This window comes from Ursus arctos, unplaced genomic scaffold (assembly GCF_023065955.2).
Source record: "Ursus arctos isolate Adak ecotype North America unplaced genomic scaffold, UrsArc2.0 scaffold_33, whole genome shotgun sequence".
Classification (NCBI taxonomy): domain Eukaryota; kingdom Metazoa; phylum Chordata; class Mammalia; order Carnivora; family Ursidae; genus Ursus; species Ursus arctos.
In genome coordinates, this window is record NW_026623019.1 from 868853 (window position 1) to 890813 (window position 21961).

Consider the following 21961-nt stretch of genomic DNA (forward strand, 5'->3'; position numbering starts at 1 on the left):
CATACCTTATGAGGCTTTTGTGTTTCTCTGTTAATTCTCTGCTTACCTCCTCGTCCGTTTTCCTGCTGGGTCGTGGGTCTTCCTGTTGGTGGGAGCTGTTCAGGCACTAAGGGAATGTGTCCTTGTCTTTCTCCTTTACGAGATTTTTGCCAGGCAGAGGCTCGTGTGGCTAAATTCACCCGTTTCCCCCTAAATGCAGCCCATGCTCAGCATTCGTGGATTCCGTGTGTGTGAATTTACCTACTCACTAAAGTTTATTTCTGACCCATAATCGACAGTCTCCTCACCTCCCAGGTCACTTGTGGACGCACAGAGCCGTGAACGCGGCAAGCAGCTGACGCGTGCGACCCCGGCGGCGTGTGACAGGTGCTCTGCCCCCTGGTCCAGCTCTGCTGCGAGCTGGTGTCCTGGTCCCAATTTCTTTTGCATCCATTTTGTTTTGTTTTGTATTTTTGTGCCTTTTGTTGGTGATTTTGCTGATTAAAATGGCCCAGCGTGTTGCACGGACAAGCCGGGTGGCGTTCCTACGCGCAAGGGGACGCGTGCGGAGGACGAGCTTTCCTCCGGCTCCAGACGTGGCGCTGTTGGCCGAGCTCGATGTTAGTGACCCTCAATACACGTTCCGTAACGCGCCCTCGGACAGGAACACACGTGCAAGACTGTGCGTCAGCCAGTCGACGAGAGTGTTGTGGCCAGCGGCTCACAGACCCCTGACCGCGTGTCCCCGGGGGCCGAGCTCGATGTTCACCAACGCAGGGCTGGCAGTGACGTCGTGGAGCACACGCGCTGTGAATATTGCATCACCGTGTCCCCTAGACCGAGCTCCCGTGCCGTGTGCCTCCCCGCGTGGCGATCCTGTAGAGGAAGACACCTCTCCGTCTTCCTCCTTCGTCTCTGCCTCCCTCGCGACGTGGCCGTTTTCCAGGGGGTGCGCCGGGCCCGGCAGCCCTGGCAGGTGTTGATGCCGCCTCAGGTCACCGGTGCCTCTTCAGTCTGAACGGACAGGCCCTCCCAGGGGCAGGCGCCCCCGTGAGCGCTGAGGGTGCTGGAAAACCCCACGATAGGCAGCCCGAGTCCGTGGCTGGTGGAAAAAGCCCCCTGTGTGTCATGTGGAGAGTGTGAGGTCCCCTGGGCTTGCACGGGCTGCATGGGCTCCTCTGAGGGCCAAAGGGCGACTCTGGGCAGAAGAGAGCCCTGCGAGCCCTGCGGCCCCAGTTGGCAGGACAATGTGTCTTGGTCACTGGTCAGAGCTCAGCCTGGATGGTGGCGTGGGCTCTGCCCTGAGGACCCCACCCCCCAGCCTGTCGGGCAGGTGGCTAGACATGTGTCTGCCTGGCTCCCCACCCTCCTCCACATGCCCCCTCCCACCAGCCCTGTGGCCCTGAGCACAGACCCCTGAGCCTCTGCGTCGCCCTGTGGAAATGGGGAGCGGGCAGCCCTCCTGAGTCAGGGGCTATTCCCCTCTCCTCGGGCAGACCCCGCGGGCCGGAGCCCGCCAGAGTAGAGGAGAGCCAGTGCGCTTCAGTCCTTGGGCTGATTCCTTCAGCACCCCCCACCCCAGCCCCAGGACAACTAACACAGAAGCCGCCACTCAGAGCAATCAACCCATGATGGGCTGAAGGTCACAGCCAGGGGGCGGTACCAGGATTTGAAGGCGCCTCCAGACTCTGCCCTCTGCGGAGCCCTCCTTCAGGGCCGGGCACCTTTCCCAAAGTCTCGGCAGACGTGAAGGGGAGGCACTCCCGTCCCACGTGCAGGAAAATGCACTAAAGCAGAGGCACCCACCGCTCCCTCCAGGCCTCCCTCTGCTGCGTCCCTGGGCATGACCTCCAATCACTTCCTGGGTCATAGCACTCTAGGAAGAGCTTCTAAGTGGCTTTGTCCTATTTGATCATGTGAATATAGTCTACCTGCCCCTTCGCAGCTGCAGCACGTTTGCAGCATTCACCACGCCCTTTACAAGCCATCCGTCAGTGACCAGCTCTGAACACCACAGCTGGTCACTTCATCTGCATGCCTTGTCCGAAAGGAAGGTGCTTCTAACAGAGGGGACTTGATGCCAGGTTTGGGTGCCCAGAGCCCCATGGGGGACCCACAGGGACCTGGGCAGCACCCCCGGGATGGGGGTGGAGGAGGCTGTGGCGCTTGGAGGGGCGGCCCCGCAGGTGTGTGTGGCCCCCCGCAGTGGGGGTGCTGGCTGCTCCTTGGAAGGGGAAGGAGAGGTGTGACCAGCTCTGGGGGCTAAAGAAGCCCGAGGGAGAGCCCGCAGTCACCCCGTCCAGTGGATGCCGCTGAAACCCTTCCAACCAACCCCCCCACAACACCACAGCACCCACCTGAGCAAACTACCGGGGCCGAAAAGTCTCTGTGCTGGGCCTCAGCACACTCCTCGGTGACATGGAGGTGGTCACGCCCCTTGGCCTGCCAGCCGTGGAGGCCGCGGCTCCAGGCAGCAGAGAGACACCGCCAGCACCAGCTGGGTTCAGGCAGTTTGCACAGTGTCCCGCAGCCCTGGCTTGTGGGAGCCTCAGGACACCCAGCAGAGCAGCCCCCATCACAGCCGGGGCATGGAAGCTCAGAGGTGCCAAGTGATCTAAGGACGACCATGATCCTGGCAAAGCCCTGGTCCCAAGGTCTGTCCAGGGATCCCCCAGTCTCGCCTTTCCTGGATCCTAGGACCTGCTCTTGAGTCCAGCCTGAGGGTCCTTGCAAAGGAGCTGCTGTTTACTAGCTGCTTAGCCATGGACTCCAATGGTCATGAGTCAGCAGAGGGAGTGAGCTCTCTGTCACTGGAGGCATGTAAGCACAGATGCCCGAAACCACCCCTAAGGGCTCTGAGAGCAGGTACCACTCAGTCAGGGACAGGTTCTCCCCACTCCCCCATGGCCTGGGCTGCCCCGTGCTGTGGGGGTCCTGCTCCCATGCTATGCAGATCTGCCAGCTGTGGTGGACAGAGTCTGCAGAGGGTGCTGTGACTGTCCAGCCATGTCCTCCCTCACCAGACGGGCAAGATGCTTGCTCGCTGCCAGTGTGGTCCAGGAAGCAGGGAGGAGGCCAGACCACCTCGAGTCTGTCCACAACACACTTCGCTCTACCTCTTCTCAGTTTTCCCTTGGACAGGCCTGGGTGTGCCCAGCACGGACAGGCTTGGGACTCTGGGCACCCTCCAGGACTGACGGAGTGTGGGAGGAACTGGCAGTCTTTAGAGGTGGACAAACTAGGATGGCCAGGCTGGTTCTGCGGGGGATACTGAGGCTTGCTGCAGCAAGCCAAGGTCATGCACATGATGGAGCAAGGTTAGGGGTCTCTAGGCTCCAGACAGAAAGAGCCTCAGCGGCCCCACCTCAGCCTGGCCGGCCCCCACCCTGGAAAGTTGCGCTCAGATCCCTGCCTCAAAGAGTCTCAGGCGAGTGGAGCTGGTGTTAGATGTTGTCCCTTCTTTGGGCTCTGGGCTGGACACAAGGTGATGTGACCACTGGAGGGTATATTCAGAAGGCACGCACCAACTGCCCAGCCGAGCACCAGCGCGCCGTGGGACCTTCTCTGAGGGGAGAAGCCCTGATGTGTGGCATCTGCCCGTTTCCACGGTGCAGCTGCTCCCAGCACCACAGGTGTCACTGAGCAGGGTTGGGAAGGGACGTCGGCGCTGGTGAATCGGTCGTGACTGACTCCAGGACTTGGGAAGTCCTGCTGCTCTGGGTAACTGTGGCTCGGCACACCTCCTGTATAACTGCGATGGTTTGAAGTCCCGTGAGTTAGTTTGTGCCAAGGGCTTGGAGCCCATGGGCACCCCGTGTGTCGGATGGCATGCCAGACCTAGGGGCAGCGCCCAGGTGGGAGCCGCTGGGCATCTCCCCTGGAACAGCTGCCTCCCTGTGCCTTTGTTCTGTCAGCTCACTGCAGCCACAGGGTCACCAGGGACTGGACAGCTGAGCTCAGGGCCTGGCGGGGCATAGGGCTCAGTAATGAGCAGTGAAGTCTTTGCCATATGCCATGTCCCGGCAAGAAGGTTCAGGATGCCCAAGATGGGTGTTGTCTGTGGGCGTCCAGAGGAGAAGGAGGGAGAGAGAGATGAGGGGGGGTGGCATTTGACAGGTGGGGGACAAAGAACACTGTGGGCACAGGGACTCCTGGAAGCCTCTGCAGGTCCCTGTCCACTGGCATCCCAGGGCAGTTAGAAGCTTTGGGATTTAGGGCAGATAACTTCTATCTCAGGGCCTCCGTTTGCTCAACTGCAGAGTGACCATGAGGATCACAGTACTCCCCCTCCTGGCGGCGAGGTCCCAATGGATCCTCTTGAAATGACAGGGAGAAAGGACACTCCAACCCCCTCCCAGGGTTGGCCCCGGGGCTGGGGTCTCGGGCTGCTTCCTGAGGGTTGGGAGGACCACCGGCCCTGGGCCCTCGCCTTCTAGCTCGCCTCTTCTGCCCTGGCACAGGGCGGCGAGTGCTGGCGCGCCTGCTGGGACAGGTGAGGAGATGAGTCTGTGCTTTTTCTTGGGCACACGCGGGACTGTCCCCGGCCGGCCGCCTGCGGGTCATTCCTGAGCCAGGGGCCCAGGAGCGCCGCCTTCGCGGGGCCGGGGCGGGGACCCGGAGCTGCGAGCCCGCCCGCAGGTGGCCGCGCGCGCCCACGGCCAGGTGGGCGTGCCAGGCCCCGCCCCGCCGCGCCAGCTGGGGGCGGGCAGCCGAGGCCCCGCCCTCCCAGCGCGCCGGGTCGGAGCCGGTGCCCGAGCGCAGCCGCGCGGAGCCGGAGCAGCACGCGGGAGCGCGGCCCCGCAGCGGGCCGGCCGAGGGAGCAGCGCGGCGACCCAGCCCGGAGCGAGGACCCCGGCCCCGAGAGCGACTCGGCCCCCGACCGCGGACCCCGGCCACCGGAGCGCGGCCTCGCCCGCCTCTCCCGCCCCGGCCGCCGGGCCGCGGGCATGGACGGCGCCCGCTCGCCCTGTGAGTGCCGAGCCCCCCGCCCGCCGCCTTTGTGTGCGCGCCGCGCCGCCGCAGCCCCCTCCCCGCGCGCCCCTCCTGCGCCCCGGGCCGCGTCCTTTGTGGAGCAGCCGCCTGGCCGGTGCCTCCCTCTCTCCGACCTCCCCGTCCCCTCTGCGAGCCCGCCGCGGGGACCCCAGGGACACACCGGCAGCCCCCTTTCCCGGGGCTAGGCTGGGCGCGAGTGCCCCTCCCCCGGCCTCCACCGCAGCCCGCCCCCGGGAGGGCGCCCAGGGGCAGCCCAGCAGGCGTCTTCCCCTCCCCACCCCAGCCCGGGCCTCCAGGTCCAGTTTGCAGACCCCTCCCCCGGGGCAGTCCCCCGCAGGCCCCTTAGCGGCGGGGGGCGGGCGGGGCGCGGGCCCGGGCGGCGCTGTCTCATCCGCGGCCGGGCAGGTGCGGCGGGCCGGCTCTCACGCGGGCCGGGTGTCCTTGCCCGCAGAGATGGACGGCGATGGCGGCCGCCGGGACGGCCCCCGCGCGCTAACCGAGGCCGGGCGCGGCGCGGGGCCCGCGGGCATGGCGGAGCCGGCGGCGGTGCCGCGGGCGCGGGCGGCGCGGCCCGGGCCCCAGCGCTTCCTGCGGCGCAGCGTGGTGGAGTCGGACCAGGAGGAGCCGCCGGGCCTGGAGGCGGCCGAGGCGCCGAGCGCGCAGCCCCCGCAGCCGCTGCAGCGCCGGGTGCTGCTCCTCTGCAAGACGCGCCGCCTCATCGCCGAGCGCGCCCGCGGCCGCCCCGCCGCCCCTGCAGCTCCCGCGGCCGCCGCGCAGCCCGGCGCCCCCGCCGACCCCGGCCCCGAGCCCGCGGGCGCGCAGGAGCCCGGCCCGGACCCCGCGCCCGCGCCCCCCGGAGGCCCCCGCGAGGAGGAGGCGGCGGCAGCGGCGGCCGCGGGGCGGGAGGACGCGGCGGCGCCCGAGGCGAGGCCGGAGTCTGGGCGCACACGCCGGGAAGAGCCCGAGGAGGAGGAGGACGACGAGGACGACCTCAAGGCCGTGGCCACCTCCCTGGACGGCCGCTTCCTCAAGTTCGACATCGAACTGGGCCGCGGCTCCTTCAAGACGGTCTACAAGGGGCTGGACACCGAGACCTGGGTGGAGGTGGCCTGGTGCGAGCTGCAGGTGAGGGCGCCGGCCGCAGGTGGGGGTGGGCGAGCGCGTCCCGTGCGGGGCGGCGCGTCAGCCCTTGGGGGGCAGCCGCACCGCCTGTGTGGTCGAGGTTGGACCTCCCAGCGTGTGGCGGTGAAGTGACACAGTGTGGGTCGACGCTGAAGAGTGGGCGCGTGGAGGGCGTGTCCGTCAGTCTGGCTGTGACCACCCAGGTGGTGTGTACCGTGGCCTTTGCAGCAGCAGTGTGGACGCCCCGTGTTCCAGGTGCTCTGAAGTCTTTAATGGTGTAGGCGCCCCAGCTGGGGATGCTTGAGGGGCTGCTTCTGACCCGTGGTCGGTGCCAGGTGGGGCTGCCCCAGGCTCGGACGCCTCGGGGGGCCTCTTGATTCCTCCAGGGCCCGTTGCTTCACAAAGCGGACGTGTGAGAGGTCTTAAAACCAAGTCATACAAGATGTGGGTAGGATTTTTTTTTTTTTTTTTTTTTTTGGATGCAGAGGCCCCGGACATGCATTTTTCATAACCTTGCCCTCACGTTAGCTGTGTCAGCCCCAGCCCTAGAAGATTATATAAACGGTAACCTGAGCTGCCTGGGCCAGCCTTGGAAGCCAGGACAGTGCCTGTCAGCTCCCGTGTTTACGGGCCCTCCCTCTTGGGGGGGGGGGGGGCTCAGCTGTCAGGCATGGGTCTGTCCTGGGCGAGGGCTGGCTGCGTGGGTGTAAGCCTACCCCAGCACCCTGTAAAGTTAGCAGGGCCTTCCAGGCCTGATGCACGGCTGCCCGCCACACTGTAGGCCGCCTGCCTTTTTGGCTCCGAAACTGGATTTGGTTGCTCTGTCCTTTGGGCCGCTGCAGTGTGACCTGCAATGTGGGAGCCCCACTGATTTGGTGGGTGTCGACCTGTCCTTGGTCTTTCTCCAGACACAAAGAGCTCCAGAGGCCACCCCTTCCTGCAGTCCCTTGGTTTTGCAGTGGCAACGTGGAGTTTTGTTGGTAGGGCTGGTGGCGTCCTGTGGAGTCCTTCAGGAGGACTGAGCTCTTCTTCCTCATGGCTGTCGATTCGGGGCCCTGTGGAGGGCTGGCTTTGGTGGTTTGTGGTCTTGGGGCCGTGGTGTGCCACGAATGGCATCGCTGCTGTGTGAGTGAGGGAGTGAGCTGGGCATCGCTGCTGCGTGGGAAAGGGAGGACCGGAGAGGAGCAGAGGACCCCAGGTTTTAGAGCGTGGCCCTGCGCCTTCCCTTCCCTTCCCACCTTCCCCCTCTCGTCAAGTGACCCTGTGTGGCGCTGTGGGCACCCGCTGGTGCAGGGTGGTGGGCAGGAACGGGAGCGGCAGCAGGCGGGGTCCGAGGTAGGCCTCAGCAGCGATGAGGCGTTGCAGGCGCACGTGACCCTCAGGAAGGTGTTTAGTTCCCATTCCCTGTAAGGCAAGGCAGGCGGCTCTGCCTCTCGCTCCCTGAGCAGAACACAGGCCTGGAGCCTGGCTGCCGTCCACGGGTCTTTTATGCCTGGACTCTGGGTGGTAGTGGGAAGGCTGGAGAAGGCTTCCCATCCGTCTGGTCGCCGCTCTTTAACAGGAGGTACTGGGAGCCCCTGTTGGCAGGAAACCGTCCTGTACCTCTCCCAGCGACTGAGCAACTAACGTTTCCTCCAGTTCCATGGGCAGCACCTGGGGTCAGCTGCCTCTGCTGGGCTTTTCTGGGGTGGGGTTTGGAGCAGCAGGACAGCAGCCTCCTGCTGGTGTCCAGCTGCCTCCTGACCAACCAGGAGGCTGTTATTTATCCCATTCATTGTTGAGGACCCCCCAAGGTCACCATCGAGGACGCAGATGGTGGGAGGGTAAGGGGGGGCAAGGGGGGAGTGCAGCGTCACGGGAGGAGGCCTCCAGCCTGGCGAGGCCATTCTTAGTGGAGGAGGTGAGGGTTGGGCCTCTGGGACCCCTGTGCACTGAGAGAGGGCAACAGGTGGCATGTTGGCTCTGTGCCCAGGGAAGGGGTTGCGTCCTGCACGGTGTGGAGATGTCCATCCTCTGTCGGCCTCCGGGATTGCTGGGTGTCAGGGATCCCAGTGGAGGGCAGGTCATTGGGAGTATTGCCTTCAGCATGGGGAGCTTTGCAGGATTCTCCCCGCCCTCTGACCCCCTTCCACAGCCCCCAGGAATGCCTTGGCTGGCAGCTTTGGAGCGCCCCAAAACCAGCTCTCCAAAGCCTGTTTGCTTCTCCTGCCCTGGGGTTGCTGGGGGACATGTGTACCTGCTGGCCTCTGCGGGAACGGAGGAGGGCTCACCCACTCTTCTCCCAGGGTGCCCTGCCCAAGGGGGGAAAGGCTGCATCTCTAGACCGAATCAATCTGGCTTACAGGACGAAAGATTCCCATGACATCCAATTTCCTCCCATAAATTAGTGTTGGAAGGGCTTTGCAGCAAGACACATCGCCTTCCGAATTCTCTAGACGGCCAGAGTGCACACTGATTTTCCGGAGAAGCCATTTTAAAGTCTCACTTCCCTGTCTTTTTCTTTTGAATGAACTTTTGTTTTGGCCTCAGAACCCGTTCTGATCGCAGAGGCTCATGTTTCCCTCATCCCTGGGGTCCTTGGTAGCTCCCGTCCTGTGTAGACCCTGACCGGGTGTGGGAGCAGATCTCGACCACTGACACTGTCCTGGGTGTCTGAGGGCACCTTCTCACCTGCTGCCCCCTCTGAGCCACTGTGGGTCCCTGAGCAGACCTGGCTGGCATCTGGAAGCTGTGTCGGAGGCGGGCTGCTGGCCTTTCCTGGGTCACCTGCTTCTCTGTGTCTTCCTCAGGATCCTGGAGAGAGCCTTGGTTTTCAGCCCCCTCCTGGGAGGCCACCCCACCCGTCTACGGTCCCCTGCCTTCAGGGAAGACGGGTCTCCCTGCATAAGGCTTTGGGAGCCACTGTTGCAGGGCTGGGCACTGCCTCTTGGGGGAGGGGGGCAGCTGGGACCATGTTTCCTGTGCTGGTGTTCAGGCCCACACACAGGGTGGGCGTCATTCTGCCTCATGGGAGTGTTGGTCCTTGACCCTCTGTTCATAGCACTTGCAGGGCCCTTGCGTGGCTGCGTGAGTCCTAAAGAGTTACTCCGGGGGCTGAGCCTGCCAGCTGGGGATAGGTTCCCAGACCCTGCTGGTGCCGTCACAAAGGGGCCTGCTGCTCTGTGTCGCCCGGAGGTGATTGGGCTCCTGAGGGGCAGGCCAGGCCGGGGAGGGACTGTGGACACGGGGGCCGTGAGACCTCTGGCCTCCCCTTTGTGTGGTCAGGGGTTGCTGTGTGTTCCCAACTTGCCTGCCTGCCTGCGGCCTGGGAGGCTCTTTGCAGGTGGGCGTACATGGCCAGCCAGTCTCCTCCGTCCGCAGCCTGGTGGGGTCTCCTGTGGCCGTGGTGTCCCTGCCTGGGCGGGCGCTGAGCCGGCACCTACCCATGCAGGTGCACCATTGCCTTTCACAGACGGGCCAGGGACACATCATGTGGTGCTGGGCGGCTTCACACCCAGGGTTCAGAGGTCCCCTCAGGGGCCTCGTCTGCTGTCCGAGTGGCCTCGAGCAGCGTGACCTGGGGGCGGGGGCCACACGTGGAGGGGACTGTGCTTGCTGGAGTAGGATGCATAGAGCTCAGTTTGCGGGACCCAGCTGGACTCTGGCTGGTGGTCACCCTGCTTTTTTATCTTTGTTTTCAGATGTCTTTATTGCTTCATTTTGTCGGGGATGTTGAAATTTGAAATCCGTGGGATGACAACGTAGAGCTTGCTTTCTCCAGCGATGTTTGACATGCCGGGCCCCTCACGGTTCTGGTTTGGTTGCCTGAGACACCTGTGTAGACAGGCCTTCTCCCCTTCCCTGCCTTTGCAGCAACGGGGTGCCGTGCTGGCGAGGCCAGCGTGGTCAGGGATGGATGAGCACCCCAAGCTGTGGGTCACCGTTGTGGGCGCCTGGACGCCGTGGCTTGTTTCCTGTCGGAAGCAGGTGTTCTGCTGCTTTGCGTGTGCCTTTTGGGGCATCCTCGGAGGCCCTGGCATCTGGGGCAGTGGACAGCCTGATTCGGGGCTGACCACCAAGTAATGAGGACCCCAGACTTACTAGTGTGGCGGGCTGACGGGCTTCCCCCCCATGTCATTTCCGGGTCGTGGCTTTAGCTTACTCAGGTGTACGAGCTTTGCAGGTGGGCTGTTAGCCAGAACATGATGGTGGAGAGGAGAAAAGTTGCTAAGTGGTGGGGAGCTGTTCCAGAAGGTTCCAGATGCCAGGTCCCCTGTCAGCGCTGCAGTGGTATTTGGCTCAGTGGCATTTGTTGTGTGGGTGCCCTGGTTCCAGCCTGGGGTACCACAGTGAGCAGGGCAGACCATATCATGGTGGGAGAGCCAGGTCTTCACGGAGGAGGGGTGTTTTCTAGAAGCTTGCAGGAGACGAGGAAGCGAGTGTGGGGAGAGGCCATCCTGCCGTTCTGGCCTGAGGGGGCTGGCCCTACGCCTGCCACTCACCTTCCAGAATGGCTCGGACTTGCGGCCTTGTGCGTGGCCATAGGCCTCTCCTGGGGACTGTGGCTTGGGCTGGCTATAGGCTGAAGCTGGGTGATGCCCAGGGTGACGACCTGGAGCTTCAAGTCACCTCTTCTAGGGGACAGAACTTGACCTGGTCTGCAGAGGTTTGGGCTGTGCGCCTGGGTCTCCTTTGCCATCCGCTTGGCTGAGTGGGGAGGTGGAAACTGGCGTCTGCCTCAGGTGCTGGGAAGGGGCATTCAGGAGCCTTGCGGCCAGATGGGGCACCCTGCCCAGTGCGTACGAACCCCCCAGAGCAGGGCCCCCACTGCATTTGGGCCCCAGGCCCACAGCTTCCCAGTGGGGAGGCCTTGGGGAAGACACCTGCCGTTGTGAGCCTTGGTTTACCTGTTTGTGCAGTGGGCCTAGTGCTAGCCAACCGCCATGGGGTCGTGAGGACTGTCGACAAGTGTTTGCATTGAGCAGAGAGCAGAGTGAAGCGCCCCCCCCCCCCCCCCCCCCCCCCCCGCCAAGCGTAAAAAGCAGAGGTTGGCCCTCCAGGAGCGTGGAGGTCTGCCTGCAGGTGGGAGCTGGTCCCCGGCAGGCGGGCGGCCTGTGCTCCGCCCCAGCACCTGGCTGCTGCTGCCTAATCATCTGAGTGGCTGATAAGAGAAGTGTGAGCATAGCCGTCGGAGTCTCCAAGAAGCAGGTTAGGATCTGCCTCTGGCCGCAGACTGGTGAGGGCTGTGTCTGGGCAGAGAGGCTCCGGGAGGAGGGTCCAGGAGGAGAGGTACAGCCCATTGGAGCTGGGAACCAGAGGGCTGGCCGCAGGTTTTCTCACTTCAAATAGTTTTCAGAGCCGGTTCTGTTCCCCAGAGAGTTGCATTTTAAGATTTTCCGGACTACTTGATCACTGCCTCTAATTTATGTCAGCTTTCTTTAAATACATGTTGAGTTTTTGGAAAAGAATAAAAGAAAGGAAATGAAGACAGTGCAGTACTGGCGAGAGAATAGACAAATAGTTGAGTGCGACAGAGCAGAGAGCCTGGAAACAGACCCACATCATGGAGTTACCCGGCCTTTGACGAAGGAGCAGAGGCCACTCAGAGGGGCAGGGACAGTCTCTCCAATAAACGGTGTTGGAATCACTGGACGTCACACACAGAAAAATGAATCCACACATAGACCTTACTCTTCACAAAAATCAACTCAAAATGGACCATAGACCTAAATGCAAAGTGCAAGACTTTAAAGCTCCTAGGAGATAACAGAGAATCTAGGTGACCACGGGCTTGGCAATGGCTTATGTTCTTTTACTCTATTTTGTTTTATTTTATCTAAGTTCTAGTAGTTAACACGCAGTGTTATATTAGTAAATCAGGTGTGCGATATAGAGATTCAGCTCGTCGGTACGTCACCCAGTGCTCATCACGACAGGTGCACTCCGTACTCCCCATCACCTGTTTCCCCACCCCTCCCCCACCTCCCCTCTGGTACCATCAGTGTGTTCTCTGTAGTTAAGAGTCCGTTTCTTGGTTTGTCTTTTTTCCCCCTTTGCTCACTTGTTTTGTTTCTTAAATTCCACATATAAGTGAAATCATATGGTATTTCGCTTAACATAATACTCTCTAGCTCCATCCACGTCACTGCAAGTAGCAAGACGTCACCCTTTCTGATGGCTCAGTAATATTCCATTGTATATACATGCCACATCTTCTTTATCCGTTCGTCAGTTGATGGACACTTGGGCTTTTTCCATAATTTGGCTATTGTAGATAGTGCTGCCATAAACATTGGGGTGCATGTGTCCCTTTGAATTAGTATTTTTATATTCTTTGGGTAAATACCCAGTAGTGCAATTGCCAGATTGTAGGGTAGCTCTATTTTTAACTTTTTGAGGAACCTTCATGTAGTTTTCCACAGTGGCTACACCAGTTTGCGTTCCCACCAACAGTGCAAGAGGGTTCCCCTTTCTCTACATCCTTACGTACACCTGATTTCCCAGTGTTGTTGATTTCAGGTGTGACGTGATATCTTATTGTAGTTTTGATTTGCATTTCCCTGATGATGAGTGATGTTGAGTGTATTTTAATGTATCTATTGGCCATTTCTATGTCTTCTTTGGAAAAATGTCTGTTCATGTCTTCTGCCCATTTCTTGACTGGATTATTCTTTGGGTGTTGAGTTTGATAAATACTTTATATGTTTTGGATACTACCCTTATCAGATATGTCATTGGCAAATATCTTCTACCATTTTCATAGGTTGCCTTTTAGTTTTGCTGATTGTTTCGTCAACTGTGTAGAAGCGTTTTATCTTGATAAAGTCCCAATAGTTCATTTTTTCTTTGGTTTTCCCTTGCCTCATGAAACATATATAGAAAAATGTTGCTGCGGCCAATGTCAGAGACATTACTGCCTGTGCTCCCTTCTAGGATTTTTATGGCTTCAGGTCTCACATTTAGGTTTTTCATCCATTTTGAATTTATTTTTGTGTATGATGTAAGAAAAGTGGTCCAGTTATATTCTTTTGCATGTTGTCCAGTTCTCCCAGTGCCATTTGTTGAAGAGACTGTTTTTTCCCGTTGCATATTCTTGCCTCCTGTGTAGTAGATTAATTGACCATATAATTGTGGGTTCATTTTTGTGTTCTCTATTCCATTCTGTTGATCCTTGTGTCTATTTCTGTGCCAGCTCCAAACTGTTTCAATCACTACAGTTTTGTAATATAACTTGAAGGGTGGAATTGTGATATTTCTAGCTTTGCTTTCCTTTTTCAAAACTGCTTTGGCTATTTGGGGTCTTTTGTAGTTCCATACGAATTTTAGGGTTGTTTGTTCTATTTCTGTGAAAAATGCTGTTGGTACCTTTTTTTTTTTTTTTTAAAGTAGGCTCCACACCCATAGTGGAGCCCAGTGTGGGGCTTGAACTCAACCCTGAGATCAAGACCTGAGCTGAGATCGAGTCGGATGCTCAACCAACTTAGCTGCCCAGGCGTCCCAACTCTTGGTATTTTGATAGGGATTGCATTAAATGTGTAGGTTACTTTGGGGAGTATGGACGTTTTAACAATATTTGTTCTCCCATTCCATGAGCATGGAATGTCTTTCCATTTCTTTGTGTCCTCTTCAATTTCCTTCATCAGTGTTTTATAATTTTCAGAGTACAGGTCTTTTACCTCCTTGGTTAGGTTTATTTCTAGGTGTCATTATTTTTGTTGCAATTGTAAATGGGATGGATCTCTTGATTTCTCTTTCTGCTGCTTCATTATTGGTGTGTAGAAATGCAACAGATTTCTGTATGCTAATTTTGTATTCTCTGACTTTACTGATTTCATTTACCAGCTCTAGTAGTTTTTTGGTGGAGTCTTTAGGGATTCTATGTAGACTATCATGTCATTTACAAATGGTGAGATTTTTATTTCTTCTTTACCAGTTTGGATGCCTTTTATTTCTTTTTCTTGTCTGATTGCTGTGGCTAGGACTTCCAGTGCTGTGCTGAATAACAGTGCTGATGAGAGGGGACATCCTTGTCTTGCTCCTGACCTTAGGGGGACGGGCCTCAGTTTTTCCCCATTGAATGTGTTAGCTGTGGGTTTATATACACGCATGTGTGTAGAGCCAAGGTATGTTCCCTCTAGACCTACTTTGTTGAGAGCTTTTATTACGAATGGATGTTGTACTTTCTCAGATGCCCTTTTTGCATCTGTTGGAATGATCATATTGTTCTCGTTCTTCCTCTTATTGATGCGATGTATCATGTTGATTGATGTGTGAACATTGAACCCCGCTTGCATCCCAAGAATAAATCCCACTTGATTGTGGTGAATGATTTTTTAAATGTGCTGTTGGATTCAGTTTGCTGGTATTTTTTGGAGGATTTTTGCCTCTATGTTCATCAGAGATATTGGCGTGTAGTTCTCTTTTATTGTGGGGTCTTTGTCTGGTTTTGGTGTCAGGGTGATACTCTTGGCAATGACATTTTAGGTACAAACCAAGGGCACAGTCTATTAAAAAAAAAAGTTTACTATGCAAGGAATTCCTAAAACTCAACAATAAGAGAACAAACGACCTGATTTAAAAAATGGGCCAAAGACCTTACTTAATAGATACCTTGCCAGAGAAGACAGACAGACGGCAGATAAGCACGTGAGAAGGCGCTCTGGAATGTCACGCATCATCAGGGAAATGCACACCTGCTAGAACGGCCAAAATCCGGGCGCTGACAAGACCAACGCTGGCCAGGAAGAGGAGCGGCAGGAACCCAGTCACGGCTGCAGGGAACGCAGACCCACACCGCGGCTTCAGAAGACAGCTTGGCAGCTTCTTAGGAACCAGGCAGACTTGGAGACGCCTGGGGGGCTCCATCAGTGAAGCGTCTGCCTTCGGCTCAGGTGATAATCTCGGGGTCCTGGGATCGAGCCCCATGTCAGGCTCCCTGCTCAGCGGGGAGTCTGCTTCTCCCTCTGCCCCTCCCCCCTGCTCATGCTCTCTTTCTCACACTCTCAAATAAATAAATAGAATCTTAAAAAAAAAAACCCCACACACTCTTACCATTGGATCCACCAAGCAAACCCTAGCTGTTGACCCAGATGAGCTAAAAACTTAACTTCACACAAAATCCTGCACATGACGTCTACAGCAGCTTTACTCGTAGCTGCCGAAACTTGGAAGCATCCGAGACGTCCTTCAGTGGGTGATGGACAAAGAAACTGTGGTCCGTCCAGATGAGGAACTATTACTCAGCACTAAAAAGAAATGCGCTACTAAGTCATGAAAGACAGAAATGAACCCTAAATGCACATTAGTAAGCAAAATAAGCCAGCTGGAGAAGGCTATGTCCTGAGTCCAGCTATAGGAGTTCTGGAAAAGACGCGGCTGTGGAGCCAGGAAAGAGATCAGTGGTTGTTGCGTGTTGGGCGGGGCAGGCGGGATAAATGGGGGGGGGGGGGCTCAGAGCAATTTTAGGCAGTGAAACGACTCTGAGTGAGGCTGTAACGAGTATCCTCAAACATGTGTTCAAACCGCAGAACTTCCAGCCCCGGGAGTGAAGCCTGATGCAGACTCTAGGCTCCAGGTAATAATAACGTACCCATGTGGGCACGTCAGTTATCGTCCATGTACCCAGCGCACCAGGTTTTAAAATGGTCTTGTTTCTAAAGAGTCTTTTAATGCTGTTAGTTTTCAAGGGGAGGCTATGGTTCAGGGTTCATTGCCGTCTTTGTGTTTGCTGTTCTAGAAAGTTCTCAGCCATGCTGGCAGTGTGGGGAGAAGCTGGGTCTGGACTGAGTGTTGCCGGCTGCAGAGTGGCAGCTCTGGATTACGGGCTCCCTGAGGGTCTGTCCCAGGGGTGTTGGTGCCGGGAGGTCCAGACTGGTGGTCCCTTTCACGCCTGCCTCCCCCTGAGCTGGGCGTATTTCCCAGAGGGTTCAGGTGGCCCCAGAAATAAAGATGCCATGGTATGAGCCCTGCCCAGACACGTGGGCAGAGGAGCCAGTGAGGTAGAGGGGTGCGCCAGGCGAGGCTTGGTGCCCCTGAGTCCTGATGGTTTATGTAGGCTGCCTTGGCTGGGGGGTCTCCTCCACAGGGAGATGTGGGCATGGCCCTCAGCTGGCTGCAGGTAGGGCGGGGGCATGGAGGACTTTTTCAAGACTCCTAGACCACCTGTGAGCTTGTTGGATCTTCAGAACCACCATGGGAGATTTTGGATTCCGCTTTTACAGATGGGGAGGCTCAGCATGAGGGGAGGGTGGGTAGCTCACACTGTGGGGCAGTGGCTGGTGGCATGGCCCAGGCTTCTCTTCCCTGCATCGGCATCTCATACACATGTTTAGAGGTTGGCTGTGCAAAGGCAGTGTCCCTGGGCAGGCTTGGGGAGTGCTGGGCCAGGCAGGCATTGCTGTTGCGGTACTTCTCAGAGCCTTTAAAATGCCCGCCGTGTGTGAAGCTCTCAAGGGTCTGTCAGAGGCCCTGCCCCCTTGCCTTTTCTTTTCCCATTGCTTCATGGGACCGGGACGAGCTCTGGGGAGTGCCGTGCCAACCACGGTTGGGATGCGTATGTCCCTGTGGCATGTCTTGGCTCTGTGGCGGATACCATGGGGGCTTCTGCCCCATTCATCATTGGGGCCATTGGCGGTGCTTAGCTCTGGGCATGGGACACTGCCCTGAGACTCCTGCCATCTCAGGCTGGTTGCTGTGGGGAGGGACCTGTCCCCCTCTGGTGTCCACTCTTACCCAGGTTCCCTGCTTTTCTGGCTCTTGCTTGGGAGCATGTGAGCTGGGAAAATTCCCAGCTGTGAACCGAGTGTGGCTAAGCAATGCAAACTTTTCATCGTTCCCAGGGTGGGAAACTGAGGGGTGGCCAGCCGAGGGCCCTGGTGGCTTAGCAGTGTTGGCAGGGACGGTGGTGTTTTCCTGTTTTTCTTTCCTACTGTCCTCGGCCGTGTTGGATTTGCCCACAGGCCCATTGCCTCATGGCTACAAAAAGGCTGCCATAGCTTCAGGCATCACAACCACATTTTAAGGCAGGAAGCAAGTGGTTAGATAAGTGTCCATGTTTTAATCCATGAGGGAAACTGTTTACCAGTAAGTGACATTGGTCTCTCAGGTTAGAACGGGATGCCTGTCGCAGGGGCATCTGGGAAAGCCTTGCCGCTGTGGATGGATTTCAGTCTGTTCCTGGGGCTGAATACAGTGGGATTTGTTGGCAGGGAGGGTCATGCTGTGCGAGGGCGCCTGCCCGTGTCTGTCCTGGTTACCTCATATCTCCGAGGCCCTGTTGGTGCCTGTGTGTGAGGAGGCCCTCCGCCCGGGGCCTGTCCCACCAACAGAGCAGCCCCCACACCCACTGCTTCTGGACGCCTCCTGCCGCCCTGCCCCCAGGCGTCTGTGTGGGGACATCGCCATCCCCTCCCGTGGCTCCCCACCCTCCTCTCTCCCCACCTCAGAACTTGCTCCTCTCTGCCAGCGACTCGGTTTCCATTTCCCCACCAACTTTTTATTTTGAGAAACTTGGGAAAGTTGGACTGCCAGGTGTTAGCAGCTCGACTGTCTGTCCCTGTAGCCGTTGCGTGTGTCCCCCAGCCCATGTCCCCGCACCCGGGGTGCCGCTCACCTGCCCACAAATCCACAGCTCCGTGTCACACTGACACCCGGCTTGGATGCCATTAGCCACGCGTCTGACGCGGGCCGCGCCTCCCAATGGGGCTGACCGTTTTCTCGTTTGGATCCAGGATCCAGTCAGGAGTCGCGAGCTGCCTGTTTGTCATGGCGGATTTCATCTAGAACAATCCCTCCACTCTTCTTGATCATTGTTTTTGGATCTCTGTGGCACTGCCTTTTTCTCCCACGGAGACGGTGTCCTGGGCCGCTGGGTTTCCGCACGGCCACACTTGGGCTGCGTCTCTGCGGGGTGCGCTGTGGTGCCCATCACAGATGCCGGTCGGGCTGGCGCCCCGCGGGCACGCAGACTGGGGTCTCTGTGAGGGGTCGCTCTGCTGTCCCCACGACCTCTGACCCATGGCCTCAGGGTCCAGGGACGTTCTGTCTGGAACAATCCAGGCTTTTGGAAAGATCGTGCTGGTCCCCTTCCTGGGGGGCAGTCAGCAGCGGAGTGGGACCTGCTGCCAGGAAGCTGGGCCGCGGGCGTGGTGGTTGTGGGGCTCAGGGCTGCAGGCCTCCCGCCTTCCCGGTTCGGGCTCCCGAGTGGGCCAGCCCCCTGTTTGGGCTGCATTGTGGACGCTGCAGTGCCCCGGTGGGGGCCGTGTTCCCCCGTCCCTCCCTGTGCCAGCACTGGGCCCCTCCGGGGGGCGGGAGCTGTGAGGACGGATGCAGAGGCCACTGCAGGGGTGGGGGGTGTCTCTAGGGATGTTCCTGAGAAGGTGATGATGGACAGATGCTGAAACGCACCCCAAACCTCCTTCCTCTGACGTGGCCGCATTCACTTGGGTCTCTGCCCTTCTTGAAGCCTCTTTTTTATGTTCTTTGGTATTTTTGCCAAGTCATGATCGTGGCGTCCGAGTTAGCACGTGCAGTGACAGTGAATCACCACCCACAGCCCCCGGGGCCTACCTGCCCCAGCTTTGGCGAGAGCCCACCGCAGGGGCGAGCGGGCCCAGCAGCCTCCCCCATCCCCAGGGGCGAGTTCAGGGGGGTTCAGCCGCAGCTCTGCCCGCAGCTGGGCGCTGACCTGCAGCAGGAGCCTGATGCGTCGGGGACCCTCTCCTGTGCCCTGTGGGGTGCGCTCCTCAGCGGGGCTGTTGGGCCCCCAGAAGGCAGCTGGCCACCGTGCTGTGTCTTCCAGCTGGGAAGTGACCGCGCCAGGTAGACCCGCACACATCCACGGACTCCTGCCTGGACGGGTTCGGAGCAAGAGAGTGTGTTTGGTTGTCTTGGAGGAAGCATTGCCAACTCCAGGGGGAGAGGAGTGAGGGCAGGGACAGAGCAGGGGTGCGGTCAGTGGGCATCTCCTGGGGGGCAGTGGGGACCCTGTGTGCTTGGGTTTAGGGAGGATTCGGTCATTCTGAAGCCTTACTGCACAGTGCTGGCGACCCACTTTCGGGGGCCACGGGGTCCTTCTCAGCAGCATGAGGGGCCCCTGGTGCTGCTGAGAGACCCTTGGAGGAGGACACCCCCTGCCCCCCAATCCTCCCCAGGGCGACGGCCATCCCACGCTCCTGGTGGGGACCTGACAGAATGGTCTAGAAGTCTGCGTGTTCTTGGGTCCTGGGGACGCAGGCCCCACCCCCCAGGCCCTGGTGGCACACGGGGCCCGTGACCCGCGTGGGAGCCACACTAGCGTTTGGGGTGGGATGGTTTTTGCTCTGACGTGATGCAGGGTTGCCTTGCTGCATGGACTATGGGGGCCCTTGGCAGACAAAGCTGCCCTTGCGGGTGGCCGTCTGCCCTGTTAGGCTCCCAGACGTTTCCTTAGGGGCATCCAAGCCAGACTGTTCCTTTTCTTCTCAGCCACCCCTGAGCTGGAAGTTGGAGGGTCTGGGTGGGGACTCGGAGCCCAGGTGTGGGTGCCAAGCAGACCTGACCCTGCAGCGGCCCCGTGGGGAGGGGGAGGGCGGCAGGAGGGTGCTTTTATCGCAGGGTGATGGAGAACACTGCTGCTGTGAGTGATTTGCAGGAGGGAGGGGTGGGGCAGACCCTGGGGAGGGGTGCAGGGGGGTGTGGGGCGGGGCTTCCCCGGCCCTGCTCCTGCAGCCCTCTGGCCTTGGTGGCCCTGACCGTCTGTGGATCGGATTCCTGGCTTGTGGGCGCCGGTGGACCGCCTACCCCACATACACCGTGTGTGGGTGTGGGCGCAGCCCCGGGGAGCTTGTCTGCCCCTCCCGTCCTCCTCGCGGCTGTGCCGGGTCAGCCTCACGCCTGCAGGATGGTGTTTCACGGCACCCGCAGGGCGGTCTGTCCGGCCGCGGCCATTCTGTGGCTGCAGGCTGGGTCTGCACGGGTTAAGGGAAGGTCAGAAGGTGTATGAGCTCAGTGGGTGCTTTAGGGATGAGGCAGGAGTTGAGGGAAATCAGCTAGAGACAAAATGAAGGAAAAGCAGATGAAAATAGTGGAAGTCTTTAACAAGGAAGGGGACATTCTGTACATGCGGAATGACGGAGGGGAGCTCTTGCCTCCGTTGTTTTGGAAGTGACATGCTGGAACGAGGGGGCAGGCCAGTGCGTCCGGGCCCCCCCGGGTGCAGACCTGCGTCCCAGGCTCAGGCAGCACGCTTGCTTTCTGTCCCGGACGTGGCGTGCCGCCCGAGAATTTCTCACACATGGATCGCACGGTCTCGTCACGACGCCCTTCGGTGCTCGGCCCCACTGTGCCAGCCAGCCCCCGGTCCCTCTCCCACCGTGCCTGGGGCTCCCCGTCTGTGGGTCCGCGCACCTGCTGCTGACACTGGGGCAGCCTAGTTTGGTCTGTTACAGGTGAGAGGCAGGCTGGGGTGGACACGGGCATGCAGCTGCTCTCTCCCTTGTCCTTGGCGGCGGGAGGCACCTGCTTGCCCACCCAGGATGGATGCACACTCACACCATTGCTCTCGACCTCCCTGGAGGCCCAGGTGCAGACAGCTGTCCAGCCCCTGCTGGCCCTGGGCTCTCGTCCAGCCAGCAAGGCCCCAGGCCCCAGTGGGCACGCTCTGGCCTGGGGACAGGGGCAGCTGCCCTGCAGGAAGCCGCACCCCGCCACCCGGCCTGCTCACCTGCGCCTCTGTGTGTCCTGGGAAGGGCGGTGATTGGCTCCCAGCTGGCCTGCCTGAAATAGTCCGTGAGCCCCTGTAAATATTTGATGACGGGGAAGATAGCAAACAAAGGCCTGCTCTGTTCCCAGGGGGAGTGAGACAGTGACACTGGAACGTTCTGGCCCTGCGGGCTGCTTCCTGGTGCAGCTTATGGATGCATTTTTTGAGGCAGGCCCTTTGTGTCTGTGAGCGGAGCAGGGGCCGTGTGTGGCCTGGCAAGGTGGAGTGGAGGTCGCGTTGCCAGCTTTCTACCTGGAACCGGCCAGGCCTCTTCGATGGCTGTCAGCCTGCCCAGAGGTCACAGAGGGGTCTCGCCCTTCAGACACAACTTGGGACAAACTCTTGGCCACAGGCTCTGGGGAGAGGCTCAGAGAAGCCGGGGGCCTAGGGCTTGGCACGGGCGCCTGACGTCCCAGCAGAGGGTCAGCACGTGGCCAGCGCCGTGGGGCCCGGTGGGCTAGGCAGGGCTGCCACAGACGCGTCGCCCGCCTGCCCCCTTGGCCTGCGTGTTGCCACTGTGGCCCCCGATCCCGGCTTCTCTGCTTGCTGGCTGCCGGGTGTGCCATGAAGACACCCCTTGCTGGCCTGGGTGCTCATGTGTGTCTTGTTGGGTTGGCGTGCCAGGGAAGAGGCCCTGGCAACTGGGAGTGGACGCCTGGGGTCCTGGTGACCGTGCCACAGCCCTGCCAGGTGGGGAAGTCTTTCTCCTTGGGCGGGGCAGGACCTGTGGGGGGGCCTTGGGTGTCCAAGGCAGGTGCTCTGCCCTGACGGCCTTTCAACAGGGTTTCTGCTACGTTTTCTCTCTGGGGGAAGGAAAATACTGTGGGTGGGGCTGGGATAGGCGTAGCTGGGTGGAGGTTGAATCACGAGGGTTTTCAAAGACCTTGGTCTCTGAGTGTAATTATTAGTGGTTGTAATAACCGCTGTGGCAATTTCCTGAACGCTCGCAGGAGCCCTGCGCGGACCTGCTTCCCTTCTCTCATGGAGCCCTGGCCACAGCCAGGGAGGCTGGCTTATCCTTGGGGTTTGGGGTCTCCGAGGCCCACGAAGGCCATATTGCTGGAGACGCCCTCCACCGCCTTGGAGCGCCTTTGCTGGGGGTTCCCGTTGGCGGCCCCGAGCCCCGCCCGAAGCCTCTGCTGAGGGGAG

The 21961-nt window shown here is 59.3% G+C and overlaps 1 protein-coding gene across 1 annotated transcript in view; it reads left to right on the top strand.

Moving 5' to 3' along the window:
• The first annotated feature begins 4735 nt into the window (after window positions 1-4735).
• The window catches only part of WNK2 (WNK lysine deficient protein kinase 2), a 67053-nt gene continuing 49827 nt past the window's right edge, over window positions 4736-21961 (top strand). The window contains exons 1-4 of the mRNA XM_057305549.1: window positions 4736-4947; window positions 5423-6115; window positions 6208-6370; window positions 7350-7428. Of these exons, the coding sequence (XP_057161532.1) occupies window positions 5425-6115; window positions 6208-6370; window positions 7350-7428 (933 nt within the window). The 5' untranslated portion in view covers window positions 4736-4947; window positions 5423-5424. The remainder of the gene's footprint in view (window positions 4948-5422; window positions 6116-6207; window positions 6371-7349; window positions 7429-21961) is intronic.